This window comes from Glycine max, chromosome 11 (genome assembly GCF_000004515.6).
Source record: "Glycine max cultivar Williams 82 chromosome 11, Glycine_max_v4.0, whole genome shotgun sequence".
In the NCBI taxonomy this organism is placed as follows: Eukaryota; Viridiplantae; Streptophyta; class Magnoliopsida; order Fabales; family Fabaceae; genus Glycine; species Glycine max.
The window spans coordinates 11,844,367-11,863,948 of record NC_038247.2 but is presented as its reverse complement, the minus strand read 5'-3'; the positions used below and the strand labels follow the sequence as shown (position 1 = coordinate 11,863,948).

General features: G+C 33.2%; 3 protein-coding genes and 1 pseudogene across 3 annotated transcripts; 2 read left to right on the top strand and 2 right to left on the bottom strand.

The window, feature by feature from the left end:
- Positions 1-1,542: 1,542 nt before the first annotated feature.
- LOC121173035 (uncharacterized) lies at positions 1,543-2,318 on the top strand. The gene is made up of 2 exons (XM_041006760.1): positions 1,543-1,899; positions 2,002-2,318. The coding sequence occupies exons 1-2, from the start codon at positions 1,790-1,792 to the stop codon at positions 2,228-2,230; spliced, it is 339 nt and encodes a 112-aa protein (XP_040862694.1). The 5' UTR covers positions 1,543-1,789; the 3' UTR covers positions 2,231-2,318.
- A 6,156-nt stretch (positions 2,319-8,474) lies between these two features.
- On the top strand, positions 8,475-9,590 carry LOC100799023 (UPF0496 protein 4). The gene has a single exon (XM_003538010.5). The coding sequence runs from the start codon at positions 8,475-8,477 to the stop codon at positions 9,429-9,431; it is 957 nt and encodes a 318-aa protein (XP_003538058.2). The 3' UTR covers positions 9,432-9,590.
- A 532-nt stretch (positions 9,591-10,122) lies between these two features.
- On the bottom strand, positions 10,123-17,080 carry AGL15 (protein). The gene is made up of 8 exons (NM_001250104.2): positions 16,625-17,080; positions 14,647-14,722; positions 12,398-12,462; positions 12,179-12,278; positions 12,010-12,051; positions 11,349-11,390; positions 11,067-11,233; positions 10,123-10,567 (listed from the first exon to the last, which is right to left on the bottom strand). Exons 1-8 carry the CDS (start codon positions 16,804-16,806, stop codon positions 10,513-10,515), a joined length of 729 nt encoding a protein of 242 aa, NP_001237033.2. The 5' UTR covers positions 16,807-17,080; the 3' UTR covers positions 10,123-10,512.
- Positions 17,081-17,542: 462 nt separating this feature from the next.
- LOC100778119 (uncharacterized) lies at positions 17,543-18,694 on the bottom strand (annotated as a pseudogene).
- Positions 18,695-19,582: the final 888 nt, after the last annotated feature.

The following is a 19,582-nucleotide window of genomic DNA, read 5'->3' as shown; positions in this document are numbered from 1 at the left end:
TATTTAGTCCTAGTAGCTAATTGGTCTACTTAGATATAATATTCTCAATTAGTCGATCTCGATCTAGTCTAAGTTTATTTAGTCCTATTAGTTGATTGATTTATTCAGATCTAATTTTCTTAGCAAGTTAGTCCTAATCCAATATGGATTCGTTTAGTCCAAGAATTTGATCGGCACTTGGTCCTTTATTGACACAATATGATAGTGGCATGCATCAACATGTTCTTTGACTATTAAAAATTATGGTATATCATACATGTACTTTTGGCGTTTGGATTTGATAAGTGCCATAAAAAAGGTTAATTACAAAAATAGTCTCCCTATTTATCCCAACTCACCAAATCGGTTTCCATACATTTTATTTTATTATTAGAGTTCTCCTTTTTTTTTTCAAATTGACTATTTGAGTCTCCATAACTAAATTTGAACATTGATTGTTAACAAAAAACATTGATTATCACATGTCATTATGTAATTGGTCGTTGACTGTCACGTGTCATTAATTAGATAATGACACATGACAGTCAACATTTTTTTGGTTAATAGTCAACGTTTAATTTAGTCATGAGGACTCAAATAGCCAATTTAAAAAAACAAGATTATGATAGTAAATTAAAATATAGGAGAACTAATTTAGTGTGCTCGAAGTTTTTTCCATCTTTCGCATGTATGTGCGCATGTTGTGTGATATTACAGTCCAATGAGAGATAACTTATAAGAACATGGGAAAGAGACTCTATATGTCGGCGACACCTTGATTAAAATCAATTTTCGGTGCAGACTTCTGAAATTTGTCATCGTCAAATCATCTCGATCTCATTAGCAGATTGAATTCGTGATTTTGTAGTGATGCATGGGTTTTACCATTCTAGATACCACATCCCCGAATGTACCTGTGTCTCATTTAAGCTTACACAGGAGGTTCATGTGTTCATAAATTCAATTGCGTGGGTCTCATTGCTTTTTGACACTTTTTTCAAGCCCATATAGCAGTGGCAGAAGCCATGATGTAATTGTAGCATAATAATACTGGGTATAATCCTTCAGTCATATGATGACATGGTTGGACATGATTTATTTTAACACCATGATTTGATGCGGATTGACCTATACGTGGCTTCAGTGCTTGAATTTGCACAATAGCATAACATGTCATGGTATTATAAAGATGTAGTATGGCATTTGAATTAAGGCATAAGTGTGTTTCTTTACATAATTAAGGCATTGAAATCCATTAAGCCTTTACACAACCACTACTAGGAATTTGTGTTTTTACGACATACATTAACTACCTTAGAAAATAAGAATAAGGCGGTAACATTTTTGTAATTATTTCACCCAAAAAAAATCTTTTATGATGCACGTTTTAAGATAGTTATTGAAAATCTCTTAGAATGTGTGTTGGTCATAAAAATTAGGATGGATTTTATCCTTATCTCAGTTGAGTTTAAAAGCCCAATGTATGAGTCCACGCGCAGCCAGCAAAAATCTCTCGAACTCTTGAGCTTCTACGCAACAAGCTCAATCTCTCGAACTATCACGGCCGCCCTCCATCAACAAGTTTGCCTTCCCTCGGTGAAGAGTTCTGTCGCGTGTGAAGCCCTCCGTCGAAGTGCATCATCTCTCTCTCACTTGCGGCATCGTCTCTCTCATTGGGCAGAAACCCTAGGCCCCAATCCCATGAAGGATAAGAAGTAGAGGCTCCGCTTAGTTCTGTTATGATGTAGAGGCACGGTAACTCTCTCTCTCTCTCACTCACTCACTCACTCACTGCTTTGATTTTGTGTTGATGATGTTGCAGAAGAAAAAGAATGGCGGCAGAAACGACAACAACAAGGAGAACGAAGGCACCACCATCATCGTCGTCTTGAAGGTCAAAACGGCAATAACATACCTCCCGTATGTTATTTTCCCCGTTTCTGTTTGGGATAAGACTTCTCATTTCCTCTATATCCTCTCACCATTATTGCCTCAATTTCATACTTTCTTTCATGATCACAGTTTAAGGACTGCAAATTCTCTGCTTCTCTACACATGGAGCCGGTGTCATGTGCTAATTTCTCTACACATGGAACGTAGACGAAGAAAGAGTAGGAGGAATAGAAGAAAAAGAAGTAACAGGAGCAGGAAGAAGAGAAGATATAGCGATTCAGATGAGAGAGAAGACAGGGAGAGCGATGACTCTGATAGCAGTGGTAGAAAGAAGAAGAAACGATCTTCTTGGGTATGACATTAGCATCTACATACATTCTCTGTGTATGACATGACAAAGACATAGTGTTGTGCCAATTTGATCACGTTGCTCACTTATTGGCAAATAGGGTGGTTTTAGACCGTGTACCTCTATCGAAGATTATTTTTAATTTTCTTTTGTACATGATATGATATGTATACGTCAATATATTAAATTAAAAATTATCATAAAATATATTGCATAAAGATGATTTTTTTATTTATAAAAGTAAGAAGAAATTTTTTGTTTAGATAACTACGATGAACAATTTATTTGAAGTAAAATTACTATTTAAATTGTTATAGTTAAATTATGTTTTTTATTTTAATAATTGATATATATATATATATTACGGTTATCTCTTTCCTGATTTAAATAATTTATTGATTGTTTTATTTTGTGATAATAGAACATATAAAAAAAATATAACAAATAGGTCATTCGTTTTCATGAAAATATGGAGAGATTTAAACTTAACTTATCACATAAAATATATAAAATATAACACACGGTGATCAACATTTTTTATAAAAATAATTAAGAAAATTACAATGAATTCCCAAGGATAAATGTTTTAATTAAATAATTTTTGCTGATCAAAGTTAATATTTATTTTACATAATTAATATATATTTAATTGAATAAAGATTTAATCACTCATTTAATCTCTGTGATTAATAAGTGAATTTTTAGTCCCTGAAATTTATCTTTTAATTCCTAAATTAAAGTTCATTCCATTAAAATTCTTTAACTAACAAAGGTAAAAAAAATTAACAGAAACTTTTTGGGAATTAAAATGTAAATATCATGAACTAAAAAATTCACTTATTAAACTTCAAGTACTAAAAAATTCATTTATTAACTATAGAGACTAAAATAAATAAATTTAAAAACTATAAAGATTAGATGAGTAATTAAACCTTGAATAAAAAAGTCAAATATTAATATAATCACTATTATTTTCTCCACGTAAAATTAGTGTCTGAAAGTAACTTTTTAAACACATAAGTATTATTTTTTCTTTTTCTTATTATGTTCTCAATTAAATAAATTATTTGTGATTTTTTATCTGGACAAATTTTAATTTTTTTCTATACATTAATATGTATATGTCAATATATTAAAATAAAAATTATATATAAAATATATCACATAGGAATGAACTTTTTTATTTATAAAAATAAGTAAAAACAATTTACTTAATTTACAGAGATAAACATTTTACCTGATGTTACATTAATATATAAATTATTATGGTAAAATTATATTTTTTTTATGAATGTACAAAGATAAAAAAGTATAACATATTATATTACATACAATACAAAACCAAAAAAAAAACTTAAATTGGTGAGTGATAACCTAGTGTAGTGCATGGTTGAACGAGTCAAAAACTAGTATATATTAGATAAACAGAAGGTTTACATAAAAAAAGATAGGATATGAAGTAAGATACTATACGCCACCCAAGCAAAAGGGACCATGTTAACAAAAAGGAAAGTCCCGCTGTATAGGGAAATCAACAATGTAACAAAATCCAACTAAAACTGTCCATAAGAATTCTAAAGGTTGAGAACACCAAGAATAGAAAGAGAAACTCCGCTTAATCCTCTTTTTGTACAACAACCATTGCCAAGATAATCTCTATATTTGTCCCACTATGCTCTCAATATCAAAAACTAGTATATATTAGATAAACATAAGGGTTACTTATGCTGTAATTTGTTATACAAGATTGTGTTTAAAATTCTGGCCAATCGTATAGTCCATGTGCTTGAGACTATTATTGGAGAAACTCAAACTGTCTTCATTAAGAACAGAAAGATGATGGACAACATCTTCCTAGTTCAAGAGATTTTGCGCAAATATGCACAGAAAAGATCCTCTCTGAGATGCCTCCTGAAAATTGACTTGCATAAAGCTTATGATTCCATTTCCTGGGAATTCTTGGATTGGATGCTTAAGTCCATTGGCTTCCCCGCCCAGTTCTGTACTTGGATCATGGAATGTGTTTCTTTCACTTTCTTTAGTGTGACAGTCAATGGATCCATTTATGGCCACTTCAAAGGGCAGCGAGGTCTTAGACAAGGGGATCCTCTCTCCCCTGATCTGTTTGTACTTTGTTTGGAGTACTTTTCCAGAGATATGAGCAGCCTCAAGGATGATGCCAATTTTAAATTTCATCCCAACTGTGCAGGTATTCAACTATCTCATTTGGCTTTTGCAGATGATATTATGCTTCTATCTAGAGGAGATATCCCTTATATGTCAACTATGTTTGTCAAGCTTAAGCACTTTTGTAAGGTTTCAGGACTTTCCATCAGCTCTGATAAATCTACCATATACTCATTCGGTATTAGGTCTCATGAGCTTTCTCATATTCAACAGCTTACTGGATTTAGCTTGGGTGGCTTCCCTTTTAGATACTTGAGTGTTCCCCATTTATCATCTAGATTAAATGTATGCCACTGTGCTCCCTTGCTTTCCAAGATTAGTGGCTTGATTTAGGGATGGAGCAGGAAGTCTTTATCTTATGCAGGTAAGCTAGAGTTTATCAGAGCAGTTATTCAAGGAATTGTGAATTTCTGGATGAGAATTTTTCCTTTGCCTCAATCTGTTATGGACCGGATCAACGCTTCGTGCTGTAATTTTCTGTGGGGCAAAGCGGATATTGGCAAAAACAAGCCATTGGTTGCTTGGTCAGTAGTTTGTTCTCTGAAAAAAGAAGGGGGTTTAGGCCTTTTTAATCTCAAGGACTGGAAACTTGTGCTTCTTTCCCGTATCCTGTGGAACTTTCATTGTAAGAAAGATTCTCTATGGATTCGGTGGGTTCACCATTACTATTTCAGAGGGAGTGATGTGTGGAATTACAATACTTCTTCATCAAATTCAGTTTTGATAAAGAGAATCATTCAAATAAGGGACTTTATTATCTCCAAAGAGCTAAGTACGGAAGAAGGTAAAAAGAAGATTCAATCTTTGGATCACCAATGAACAATTGCTTGTTGGCAAAGTCTATGAATACATTAGAGGTGCCAAACCTACTGTTAGTTGGTGTTCTGTTATATGGAACCCAGCAATCCCCCCTAAGATATCTTTCATTCTATGGCTTGCTAAAAGGAACCGGCTGCTTACTCTTGACAAAGCTGTTTTTTTGAACAAGGGTTCTCTCTGCCTTTTATGTTCAAATGAGGCTGAGTCAAATGCTCATTTGTTCTTTTCTTGTAGAAAATCTCTCCAAGTTTGGGCTCATATTCGTGATTTGGCTCCTTTCCGCAGACGTTTCACTTCTTTGCAGCTCATTATTGACTCTTTAATTAGGGGCAAATCCACATCAGGTGTTCAAGGGAAATTTCGTTGTCTGGCTATAACAATTATAGTCTACGGCATCTGGCTGTCTAGAAACAAGCTGATTTTTGAAGATTATCAATTTTCTGTAATAGAGGTTATTAGCAAGATTAAGTTTCTTATGTATAGACAAACGCACCTGTTGCATTTGTTTTAACATCTTGATATAGACCTTATTGTATTATGGAGGCTTTTGATTTTCTCTAACTACGGGGTATGTCCCGTTTATTGATGTATCATTTTGGGTTTAATATAATTTACATTTTTCTAAAAAAAAACATTACTTAAAAAAAAAGGATATAAAGCAAGATACTATACGTCACCCTAGCAAAAGGGACCATATTAACAAAAAGTCAAGTCCCGCTGTATAGGAAATCAACAATATAATAAAATCCAACTAAAACTGTCTATAGGCATTCTAAAGGTTGAGAATACCAAGAAGAGAAAGAGCAACCCCGTTTAATCCCCTTTTTGTACAACAACCATTGCCAAGATAATCTCTGCATTTGTGCACTATGCTCCCAATATCAAACGGAGCCCTCTCGTTGGAGAACTTAATTAGTTAATTATTTTTATCTTATTAATGAAAATATTTAATTTTATAAACAAATGTATTTTAAATATGTGTAAAAATAGAAATAATTTGTGTGAATACACCAGGAGGTACCTTACTAGTTTTTATATAAAATCTACTTTTTTAGTGTGATTTCATCTCAGTTTAAAATTTAAATTTAATGCTCCTTCATATTTAAAATAATATTAGATTATTATATTATATTAATCAACATCCCTCCCCCATACCTTCGCATAGCGAAGAGCCTCCGGACAATGGGGTACGAAGTTTTTATTATATTATATTAATATTATGAAATAATACATTTTTACCCTTTCGACCCTAAGATCTCGAGCAACTTAAAAAAGTTTCTTCAACTTATAACACTCGCATAACTTGTGGAATTCTGTACCCTCACGGTCCCAAGGACATCAGTCGGCTTCATCATCAAGCATCTTAATCATAATTATTAAACTTGTTAATCCTCAAATCATGCTAGCTAGAGAATCTGCACTATAACGAGGCATTAATAATACACATGATCAACAACTATAATGACTAATTGCATGATTTCCTCAATCAATATTCCAATCAGGCCAATCCTTATAAAAGTCACTCAAATCATACCTAAATAATAAGAACGAGCTACTCCCTACCAATGCACATTTTTTTCCATACACAAGCACACATCAAGGGATATCTCATATATGCTCATCAAAACTCATTCTTTTGAGCCTAAATTGACTAAAGTATCAAAGCTTTTACAGGTTCCTCCACCCAATTTGTACTCGTAAATAATTTCCCGTGCATTCAAGTGGCATTAACGGAACATTGGTAAGAACACCACATCACCATCACAATTTTTTTACACTATTGATACATCACTTATTTTCTCATATCTTATTTAATTATCAATAAACATAAATTATATGGATGCATTTGATATATACTAGTTTATTATTATATCTACAAGTTATTTTGGTACATGCTTAACAATTAACACCACAAGTACATATACAATGAATTAGTTATTCCTAAAATTTCATAATTACAGTATGTATATTTAAATATATACATTTTATTTTAATGTTTAGTTAACTTAATTTTAACTATGAATAACGATTGACACAGGTGACAGTGTCTTATGTTCTTCAATTAAGTGGTCTTGAGTTTATATCCCAATTAACCTTGGAGATGCTTCTTGCGGGGACTACTAAACCAATCGTTAATGAATCCTAATTAATCCTAATTGGGTCAGCATAGAATAATCATATATTTGGATCCGCATCTCAATGTGTGAAAAAACACGTGTATCGACGTATGAGTGATGCAACTAATATGCCTAGCTTTTAGGCCAACATGGCAACAAAACATGGTTCCAAATATAACATTAATCGCTCACTCAAAATACTGTATGGCTTTGGGGTCGTAGTTACTCAAAATAATTTGCGTCAATCTAAACTAAAAAAATAATTTATTTATTTGGCTGGAGCGCTTAATTAGAAAAGGTGCTTATTTGCTACCGTTGCTAAAAAAGGAGACAAAGGAACATGAAATCTTTGGTGCATCATCACACGTCAACTAATATGAGAATTTCACTATTAATTTTTTAATTTGACACATCTTATCTTTATCTTTAATTATTAACAAACCTGCGAATTTTACTCCAAATTATTTATCCATTAATAAGCAAAAAATTAGGAATAGAATTGACCAAAAAATAAAATTTTAGGACAAAATTTGCCAAAAATTATATTGGTGTAAAATTTGTCAAAAAAATTTGAGAATAAAAAGTGAAATTATGCTAGAGTAAAATTATAGAGAATATAATCCATAAGTTTTTAAAAAAATTAGAAATAAAATACACCAAATTAAATTTATTAGGATAAAATTATAGTTTATTGCTAGCTTAGGTAGCTGGATTGTGCTTCAAGGCATGTCCAAGTGGACCCAATTGTGCGCGCAAGTGCATATGCAAGTGCAACACCGTGTGTTTAAAGTTGACTTCAACGCAAAATCGAGTCCCAAGGATAAGCACATTTGACCGCCGCCAAATTAATTTGCCCCTTGTTTCTTCCGTGTTTTAAATCACAAAATTCTGTGTTGTTTGGTCTACATACTACTTTATATATAGCCCACTTTTTTTAAGATCAATCCAAACAAAACCTCAAAATCTATATAATATAATAACCGCAGAAACTTGATAACATAATCATTTAGTCTAGCGTACACAACTAAACTTTTTGAAACATTTCTTCTGAATTTTAGTTGTCAACACCACCCATTTTTAAAGCTTTGAAGCATCATCATCGCTGTGTTCTAGTTAGCTTCCAATAACTAATGGTACTTTTGACAGAGAAACTTGCAAAACGTTACTTCAACTTCAAGCTGGAGAATCGCCACCATGCCATTACACATCCTCAACCAGAGGAGTTATCATCTTCACTTCTTGCGTTTAAATCCTATGTGTCCAAATCAATTGACCAATTAGCATTGGATTTGAAACCTGGATCAGAGACCTTGTCCTTGACATGGTTTGGAAGGTGTTTTGACCTCTTGCCCTTAATCAACAAGGCTTTTGCAAAGCTTGTTGCGGATATTGACTACCCAATGAGTAAATGGGAGATTTTTTCCATTGAAGGGTACTACTTGAGCTACACCTTGAGTTTGCTAGAGCTTCTGAATTCCATTTCTTCTTGTTTTTCTCATCTTGGCCAAGCTAGCCTTTCTCTGGTTCATGGTTTGACCCTAGTGGAGAATTCACCTTCTTTGGCTACAAAGCCATATCTGAAAGCAATTCAACTTCAACAAGGGTGTTTCAGCACCAACTTTGGTCAAGATCATGATGACGAAAAAAGGGTTTTTTTCTCTGGCAAGGAGTGGATGGTTCATGAGGCTGTAAAGGAAATGAGGAGTATTGGATTCTGGGTATGTGGGGTTATGTTGTCTTGTTTATATGGTGATGGTAAGCCATACATGGAGCTGAGAAAAATTGCTGGAGGGTTTGATGGTGGTTCTCTAGTTGCCACGCTTGATTCCAAAATCGGTGAACAGTTGATGAAGCAAAGGCCAATCTTCAGTGAGATCAAAGAGGTAAACAATGCTGTTTCTAACCTTCTTGTTGCTTCTGATGAAGTGAGACATGATGCAGCCAAGGAATTGCAGACAAAGCTGAGTGTGTTGGAGAAGCTATCTGATGATATAAGGAAGGAGGTGGATAATCTGTTTGCCAATGTAATGACTCAGAGATCCGAATTAATTGATGGCTTTCGGCTACAGAAACAGCCACAAAAATAAAGTGTCTGACCATATATATTATGTATAGATCAATAGTTTTTAATTGCTTTTGTATTGTTTATAAATTGTATCCAGTCATGTAACTAGTAATACCTAGTCCTAGTGATTATTTGCACAATTAGGAACATATATAATGAATAATAAAATTATGGTTCTTCATATTTTCAGTTGACAACCTATTCATGATTCAAAATTATGCAACTTTGTCAACAAACTTAATACGGTTTTTTTTTTTTTTACTTTCACATGTTTAGGAAAACTTATCTCCCACAAAATAATGGCTTTTCTTTTTCTCAACAATTCTCTAAACAAAACGATTTTTTTTCCTCCCCTATAAGACAAGGAAAATGATTCCCCTTCCATGTCACTTGTCCCTCCATATGAAAAAAATAAATATCTCCAATTATGCATCAAGGAGAGAAAGGACCATTACACTACATTTTTAAGCATAATTAAACATTTTACTTTAAATGTGGTTTTCTTCTTGTTCACATGGCGCGCAGACTAGAAACAGCAGCCCACGCATTACAGGAAAACTGAAAATAAGCAAGTTTTTTTTACCATTGCAAGTATCTGTTTACATACAAATTGTAAAGACCACGGAAATGTATAATTGCCTTGCATCATTCAGCAACCAAGTTGGTGGTTGCACATGATTAGGACAGAAAGAAAACATAAAGATAGACTAATGTGGAACAGTAAAATAAACCTAAACATTAAGACAGTTAAATAAATAAACCAAGTTGGTGAAATGATGGTATAGGCAGCTGCCACCAAGTTGGTGGTTGCCCATGATCAAAGAAGAAAACATAAAGAAAGATTAAAGTGGAGCAGTAAAAAAAAACCTAAACATTGTCTTCATAAGACCTTTCACAGTTAATTAGGCCAGAATTTGGTAAAAATGGTCAATGTGCATCTTGTCAATATTCTAAAAGAGCCAAATTCCAATTTATAACTTGAGAATCACTTTTGGTCATACCTTTTCTCCCTAATCTATATTGTACATAACTACAAATGCAATAAATTAGTCTGAAATTCTATTTTCCCTGTTGAAATAAGAAAATCAGAGAACTAGGCTGAGTCATTTGAAAAGGTTTCTTTCTTGGGGGCCTTCCTCTTGAACACCAGCAGGCAACCTACAGAATGAGACCAGAAAAGTCGGGAAATGAACATAAAATAGGAGGAAGATCCTTCAAAACTTGCTGTGTGCTTTAGTACATTCAAATCTTTTAAGGTGCGTAGCTAACTAATTTATCTAGGTCTGAAAATGCTCTAGATAAAAAAACTGAGGGAAAGAGGTTTAATTAATAATGGAAAAACTAATGCAAGAAAACTTGTTGAATTCAAATATATATGCGACTATTGCAACATAACCCTATGCAGAAGTCATGCAAGGCACTTGTTTTGTTAATATAAGCTGAAAGCAAAAAACACTGACAGAATTGATCATGTGTGGCTTCAGTTGCTTGAGACTGTTTTTGACCCAAATCAACTGTTTTTGACCCAAATCATAGGGAAGGTATTTTATCCAGGAAAATAAATAAAAGTATTGTTTTCAGTTTCACACAGCAAATGTAGGCCATCAAGATCTTACGCAACTTATTTTAAAAGTGTGGTAATTGAAAAACATAGTACCCCAAATGAAATGCTGTATCTGAACTCCCTTTCTCATTTCCACAGTTATTAGCCAAGTTGAGACATCTGGCGCCAGTATTTACAAAAGTATTCTTTCTTTCAGTATGTTGGTATTGGAATGGGACCATGCTTTCTGATTGTGGAAACAGACACCGAAGCTCCTCAATCTATAACATGATATAGACAGAAAGACAAAGCTATTAGTGACATACATCATTCAAAGACAAGAGATGCTGGAAGATCAATATTGCACATTAAGAATAACAAGTGAATAATATTTGCCTGTCTTCGCAAAGTTTCATTCTCCAACATAACCCGCTGTTCCTGAAAAAAATAAACCAAACAAGTTACTATGACAAAAGGAACATATACCTTTTTCCTTTACTACGAAAAAGTAATTAGTATATTTCCAAGTTATATTAAATCCTCAAATTGATACACATTTCAGTTTTATCCACAAATTTCTAAACACTAAAATCAAATTCTTCAACTGCACATAAGGTCTAACATGCTGATCTGGTGTAGTTCATAAATATCATGCTGATCTGGTGCAGTTCATAAATATCTATTATGAAATTCTCTGCTTCTTCTGAAGTTATTGATCTACCTATTTCAGAAATCATATCTTCCATATTGAGAGAAATTACACATTATCTTTGCTTATAGAAATACCAACAAAAATACATTTATAAGATTTCCTTTGAGAATAACAATTATCATTGAAAGGGTTGATTTCTTATTTACAAATAGTCAAATATTCACTAACATGATGTAGGCTGAGAGAGTTCATCATTTGGTTAAATGCTTTATGGGTGGATATCACTATATCAGTCCTATAAATAAGCCATTTTCACATATAATATCAAATTTTCTTGCAAATTCTCCTAGGTTTGTGAGGTCCATTATTATAACTTCCTAAACCTAACCTCTGATTCCAATATACCTGAACTCTAGATTGCTCTAGTTGCTCCATGAGTAATTCCTCCTGAAAGATCAAATGTTAAGGGTTGAACATTGCTCTGAACAGAAACCATTAATTATGCTCTATTGGTGACCCTCAATGAAAAGGAAAAAAAAGGAACGTAGTGAAGGGGAAGAGGGATAAGTGAGACCTTTCTCGCCTTGACAGACAATAACCCCTCATTAAGTTGCTGCTCTAAATTTTGCAATTCCTTTAAACCCAATCCTGTCAGATCCTTACCCACCAACTGTCTATAGTCACAAAGGTAAAGTATTCATAAGTTGTACTGCTATCGACAGAAAAAGAAAAGGAGAATGCAAAATAACAATAATATAAAAGAAATTTTCTAACAGATTGACAGAACACATACAATTGCTTTGTTTCTAGCTTTTCAATTTCCTCTCTTAGAATCTCCACCATCTTAGAATCTTCCTTCTAAAGAAAAAAATATATTAGTAAACATAATAATCCCATAATGAAACAAAGGAGAGATGATAACAACGAAGTACCTAATGAAAGAAATTTTAAAAGCAATGCAGGGAAAATAATATTTACAGCTAAGATAACCAAACTACCAAATAGATTATCTACAATGGCAATTGAATGTCAAGACATAAAACAAAAAGTTGTACTTATTTTATATCTTAAAGGTAGAAATTGGAGACAATACCGTACCATGAGTCACATGGCTTAAGCATCTTGAGTACATCATACAAAACAATGGAGAAATAGAGGGAGGTGCAAGCCATAGGATTCAAGCATGGTGGATAAAATGGAGGAGTGTATTGTATGTATAATATAGTACCTGAGTTAATGGTTCTTACTTCACATCTAATCACTAATTATAGAGTTCCAGTTGGGGTAGTGTGTTCAAAAATTACCAGAGCTAAATCGATCATTTACTCTTTGTGATTAGCTTTCAGAATATACTATAAAACTTCAAAATAACACCATACTGAATGTCTATTGAGGGATATAATGCAGCATGAATGCTTACTTCTAGAGAATACTTGTCATTAATCAAAATAATGATATTGACAAGACAAAAACACAAGAATGTCAAGAAATAATCTAAAATTGCCTATCACATATTGCTATATTAATCATTCAAAGAAACAATCATTGAATTTCTAAAACTGAAAACTGCCGATTCTTTATAGTTCTTGGCATCACAAATCCTTGGATCTAAGGTGAAGTACCAACTATTGCCTGCCACAATGTGGTAACAGATTCAAGTTTACCCATTGAAGTCAAACGCAATCCTTGTGAGACTGATCACATATTTGAGGCATGCTAATAAAACACCAAATGAAGTATGTATATTAATATTTAATATGAGATTTAAGTTCCACTTATTGAACAAGTTTATGAATTATTTAAATCAGAAAAGAGATTAATTTAAAACTAGACCTGAATATTTAACAGGCAGAAAAACATAATCTAACAAGTGCCTTTCACAGGATCTATTGTCCGTTATATGGAAATATAATTTACAATTAACAATGCAGCTCCAAAACACATAATTGATTGAAAGTTTGTCTGAATCTTAAATAAGGAAAGAGTTTAATGTCTATGCATTGATGGTGTAAAACAGTTTTACACCATCATCCAATCACAAATCACCGTTTGAATTGCTTTAAGATAATTATTTTAAAAGTCAACTAACTTACCATACATGGTGGGTTGTGATTGGATGACTGTGTAAAACTTTTTACACTGTCATTGTGTAACCCTTTTTCTCATAAGGAAATCATGTACAGACTTATAAGAAGTACTGCATATGAATTAGCAGGTGATAGAAACCAAATTTACTGTAGATATGTAGAAAATACTCAGAATCGTGCTCTGATTATATTGGAAAAAATTCAAGTCTCACATCGGCTAGAGATAAGGGCAAGATAGAATATATAAGTGGAGGACAATCCTCACCTTATGAGCTAACTTTTAGGATTGAGTTAGGCCCAAACTCACATTCTAAGAGGGTAAAATGGAAGGTTTAAAACCTTAGAATGAAAGAAAACAACAAATCAGAGAAGGAAAACTTCTCTGCCCTGTGGCAACAGCCAGCCCAAAAATAAATGATTGCCTGCCTTCATAGGCCAGATTGTTAAGCTGTAGCTCATTAGGTTGAATATTTCCCATCTTGCCCTTTTTGTACCATAGGCCCAAACCACTTCTTCCTTTTCTAGCCTTCCACCATATATCTAACAGGAAACCAAAGTGAAATTCATTTTCGGCAAATAAATTTTTTATTTTCCCATTGACAATTAAATGCTTGTGCTATAATATATTGTCAATTTTATGATAAACAACATTGCAAAAAAATAGAATGCACAATTCAAAAACAACAACAATCAAAGTCTTTATCACTGCATAGGGTCGGCTACATTTAAACAACCCCATTGTGTACTGTCAAAAACCAATCTTTCAAAGGGGCCATTCAGATTAAGGTCCATTTTAATGGTTTTAATGAAGAGTTCTGTTTGGACTATAAATAAAGCTAATAAACTTGATAAAAAAAAAATATATTTCTTACGTGTATCGAAAAATGCTCAACCTATTTCTAAGACAGTGAAACCTTAATGAAGGTTAATAGGAAAGAGGAGTAAAAGAGAGTACCTGTGTCATAATTTCTGCTACAGCAGCATCTGTAGAACCAAGGCATTTGTTGTATCTTGAAAGTGTTCGCTTCATACTGCAAGAAGGATTTGTAAGTATACAAAATAATATAGTTTGTAGGAAATGAGCCAGGGCATTTTCCCTCCCATGTATGAATTTGATAGGACAGTTATGTATTGTGTCTTTTGGCAGTTAAGCATTTGCATGACAGCTATTGTATTGTCTTTTTTATATGTGTTGGAAAAGCCACATAAATTGTGGTCACCCCTAAATAAAGGGGGGTGTTGAAAGTCCCACATGACAGGTAACCGTGAGCAAAATGGGACATGTTGAAGTCCCATATCGACTAAAAATAGTGTATAAATTATATAAGTGGGGAGTAATTGTCACCTTAAAAGTCAGTTTTGTAGGGTTGAGTTAGACTCATAACTCACTTTCTAACAAGATGTATATGGCATGGCCTGGCAGTTTCAGTATTTTGTCAGTAGTTTGTATCAACTACCAAGTGAGTTTGAGAAAGACTGTCTGTTAGCTTAAGCCTGTGTATTGTGTTTAGACTATAATTCTTATCGTACTGTTTTGATCCATCCATCTGCAACATCACACAAACATACAACACATGTTTCTTTAACATTGCAGTCTTGCATTTCACCAGGGGAAACATTAGTGAAAGCAGTATTATACAATCACTACTAATCTAGGAACTGAGACCTGTTAGACCAAATAAAATCATTTACCTTACTTTCCTTCAATTTATCCATTGACCATCATATTAATTTTAGAAAATCTTTTATATACTCAGCGCCTTTGACATAAAGCAATAGATTCTAGAAGCTTGTATAGTTGTATAAACTTTAGTATTTTTAATTAAATCATATATACAAAATATGGTGAAATTGAACACCAGACAAACTAATTTTGAAAATTTCAGCTGATTATTTATATAAAACTAATACATAAAAGTGAAAACAATGAACAGTCAAACAGGACACAATCCATTAGTAGGGTTGCCCTGAACAGACCTGAGATAGACAGTGACCCCTGACATATTTCAACAAGTGCTGAACAGTGGATAAATGAAGTTCATAGATACAGAATTGTTGGAGCAATGATCCTCAATTACACACAAACCAACAGAAAATTTAAATTTTCAACCTTTTACATAGTTGAAATTCACTCCAAAACCATAACTTCCCTGATAAGATAACCATGTAAAACAGATCACACACACACACACAAAATGTTCAAAACCATAAGTTAATATTTTTTTAGTGCATGCATCGGGGTAGACACTAAAACACAAAAAAAAAAAAAATAATTCAACTGGGAGAAGGTTTTGGAAGTGAAACATTAGCGTAGGTGCGAATGAAAAGAATTTTTTTACTTTAAATGTGGTGGGTCTTTTTACTTTGTGAAGACTAATAGCAAATATTTTTGGGTGTTAAGTTTTTAATTCCTAAACTGGTTGAATGCCATTTAACTTTTTTCCAATAAGTTTTTGTTTGATTGATTAATGTCTTTTAATTTTTTTCCATTAAAGTTTTTAGTCTTTAGACTAATGTCCCTTTTTCCATTAAGGTTTTGGTTTCTAAACTTTGAAAAAAATTTAGTTTTTTATCCTTAAAATCTCGTTAAATAAATAAAAATAATCAGTTCAAGTTTTTGTTCATATACTAAAAACTAAAATTTCTAAAAATCTAAGGACCTTAATCAATCAAACAAAACTTTAAAGCACTAAAAACCCTAATGAAAAAAAGTTGAAAAACTTATGATCAGTCAAACAAAACAAAAGTTTAAGGATTTAAATCTGAATTTTAAAAAAGTTTAAGAACTAATAATTTAATTAACCTAACATTTTTTTTTCTAATAGACCTAAAGGGGAAGTTTTAGTTGTTTTAGCTTGTGTCAATCCCGCGAAGAGCCAATAGATAAAAGTAAGAGGACATGCAAGGGTGTTGGAAAACCCGAGGGGACGCACCCGGAACTGGAAAACTCGAAGAGCTTGCCAGTGTTGGAGAAAACTATGACAGCAACCTCGGCGTCACAGAGAATGGAAAGTTCCTGAGCCTTCTTGAACAACCCTGTTCTCCGCTTCGAGAACGTGACTTGTCTGCTGCTAGCATTGTCGATTCTTTTGATCTCGATTTTCCCTCGACCCATTGGCTTTATTTTCTCGCTCTCTCAGAAATGCGCAAACATGCCCAACTGAACGAGGAATTAATTAGAGGTGGTGGTGGTGCTTTGGGAGGAGAAGCGAATTCAGGGTTGAAGATACGAACGAAGACACTAAGTAAGTAAGACCCCTTTTACTGAGAAGACGAAGGGGTTGTTGCGATTTGCGAGACTGCAAAGCGTTTTACCTCAAATAACCAGAGAGGTTTGCTGGAAACGGCAACTTTGCATGGCTCCGTGTTGTGTTCTCTGGGCATTTAGAAACTGTTTCCTTTTTGCCCCCATTTTGGATTTTCCTCTGCACCCGCGGGTCCCACTTTTTTTCTTTTTCTCCTCAATTTCAATTGTTTTTAATTACGGTAGAATGTTTATATTGAGATCTTAGATATTTTTTGGTTTTTTGGTTAATCCACAAATGTCACTTAAGATTTTAAGATATTTTTATTTCATCTCATTTTGAAATCTTAGATCACTTTGTGTAGGTTAAACACGAATCTTATTTTTAAATATTTTATTTAAATTTTTATTAAATTAAATATAATTAATTAAGTAATTAATTTTAATGAAATAAGGAAGAAAAAAATTTATAAATATTAAGAAATAGAAAATGAGCATAAATTTAATTTTTATTTATGAATAAATGCAACACATTAATGCAAAAGAAAAATTAAATTTTATTGTTATTGTAACTGTAATATTTTCAAATATGTTCCACTAAGTCTGTTTAAAATTGTTGATGAATTTGTCTTGTTTGTAAGTATGTAGTAAAGTTAAGAGGAGCATCATGCGATACTTCAACATTTGAAATATCATTAACTATGTGATCATATTCAACATCCACATTACCACTGAACGTATCTCATTCATCTTCGACAATCATGTTATGCAATATAGTACATGCCAACATTATATCCTTCATCGTATCCATGTTTTAGGTACGCGATGGACCACATATAATTGCGAATCGAGATTTGAGCACACCAAATGCTCGTTCCACATTCTTTCTCGCTTCTTCTTGATATTTTGCAAATAATTTTCTTTTGGAACCTTGTGGCATTGGTATGCTTTTCACAAATGTGGCTCAATCAGGATAAATATCATCTGCAAAATAATACCCCATATTATATGGAGTTTCATTAATTGTAAATTGTACTGGAAGAGCTCGACCTTGCAAAACGTCATCAAACACAGGCGATTTGTTTAACACATTAATGTCATTGTTTGAATTTGCAACTCCAAAAAATGCATGTCAAATCCACAAGTCTTGTGAAGCGACAACTTCAAGTATTGTTATGGGTTTGCAATGATCACCTCTACGATATTGACCCTGTCATGCAATTGGACGATTTTTCTACTCCCAATGCATGCAATCAATATAACCTAGCATACCTAGAAATCCTTGTGCATCTCCAATTTGTAGTAGGCGATTGATGTCATTGTCGTTAGGTCTTCTCAAGTACTCTTGTCCAAATATCTCATTGACACCCCTTACAAATTTTTGTAACCATTGAGCTGTAGTGCATTGGCCAATTCTAACGTACTCTTCCACACAATCAGCAAGTGATTTGTATGCCAATATACAAATAGCTGCAGTGCACTTTTGCAATGGCGAGAGACCCATTCTACCAACAGCATCAAGTCTCATTTGGAAATATTCATTGTGATTACTAAGAGCATTGACAATTTGATTGAACAATTGTTGTCGTATTTGGAACCTATGTCGGAATTGAGTCTCTGTGTATATCAAATTTTCTAAGAAATAGTCATTCATCAATTGTAGATGTTCATCTTCACGATTGAGATTAATGACTCTTCTAGGCCTTCTGTGTTGATTGTTGTTGCCTCCTTGTTGTTGCATTGCACGTAAGTAGCTCATGACTTATTCATCACTATCGTCGTCAAGTGTTTCATAATCAATTTGTTTCCAAACTCTATCGAAGTCATTATTTCAACCTATTGTATGAATGATTGATTGCATAAACAAGTGAAAGAAGAATATTGTTTGAAGGAAACTTACAACAATGAATGAGAATTCACAATTAAATAGAAAAATGTACAACGGCTAGTTTCATAACGGATAGTTTTGCAACAACTAGTTTTATAACGGCTAGTTTCACAAATAAAAAAATTAAACAAATTAAAATACGATTACAAATAAAAAAATACAAGTGAAACATGATTCCTAAAATTCAAATTAAAAGACAATACAACAAATTAAAACTACCTAACAAATTAATACTAGATTCCTAGTTTATGCCTAATTATTTTACAAAAGGCCTGATAGTCTTTGAGTTGAGTTTCAGACATTGTAGATGTGTCCTTCATTAGAATGTCGTAATACTTCTTTTTCAATATTTCTCCCTTAAGGTTGCTAGTTTGGTGTTGAGAATATTTCTTTCCCTCATTGCTTCCTCCACGCCAGTCAAGTCCACAGGATTGGTAGATGTTCTTACTCAGACAATGTGTCACCTCGCTCTTCCTTTTGGCTGCCTTTTGTCCCATTGGACGGACAATTGGAGACGGTGTGTCAGCTTCAGCATCTTTGATCGGTGTTTCTAGATTAGATGATGATGAATATGCCCTAAATGTGGAATTCTTCGTCCTTTTAGAGCAATTTTTAGTAAACTGTTGTAACCATTTCGATTAATCTTTCAAAAGTCGCCAAACATGTTCCAAACCAAAATCACTTCCTTCATCTTCCTTCCAAATGGCATATGCATTAAGGATCACATCATTATCTATGCAACCACTTTTCTTCAATGAT

Bases quoted from the DNA above. Each gene is read 5' to 3' on its own strand.
- LOC121173035 (XM_041006760.1), top strand. From the start codon at position 1,790: ATGATGTTGCAGAAGAAAAAGAATGGCGGCAGAAACGACAACAACAAG. The intron at 1,900-2,001 runs GTATGTTATTTT...TCATGATCACAG, and splicing joins ACGGCAATAACATACCTCCC to TTTAAGGACTGCAAATTCTC.
- LOC100799023 (XM_003538010.5), top strand. From the start codon at position 8,475: ATGGTACTTTTGACAGAGAAACTTGCAAAACGTTACTTCAACTTCAAG.
- AGL15 (NM_001250104.2), bottom strand. From the start codon at position 16,806: ATGGGTCGAGGGAAAATCGAGATCAAAAGAATCGACAATGCTAGCAGC. The intron at 12,279-12,397 runs GTATGTGTTCTG...TTGTGACTATAG, and splicing joins AAGCTAGAAACAAAGCAATT to ACAGTTGGTGGGTAAGGATC. The intron at 11,234-11,348 runs GCAAATATTATT...ATCATGTTATAG, and splicing joins ATGAAACTTTGCGAAGACAG to ATTGAGGAGCTTCGGTGTCT.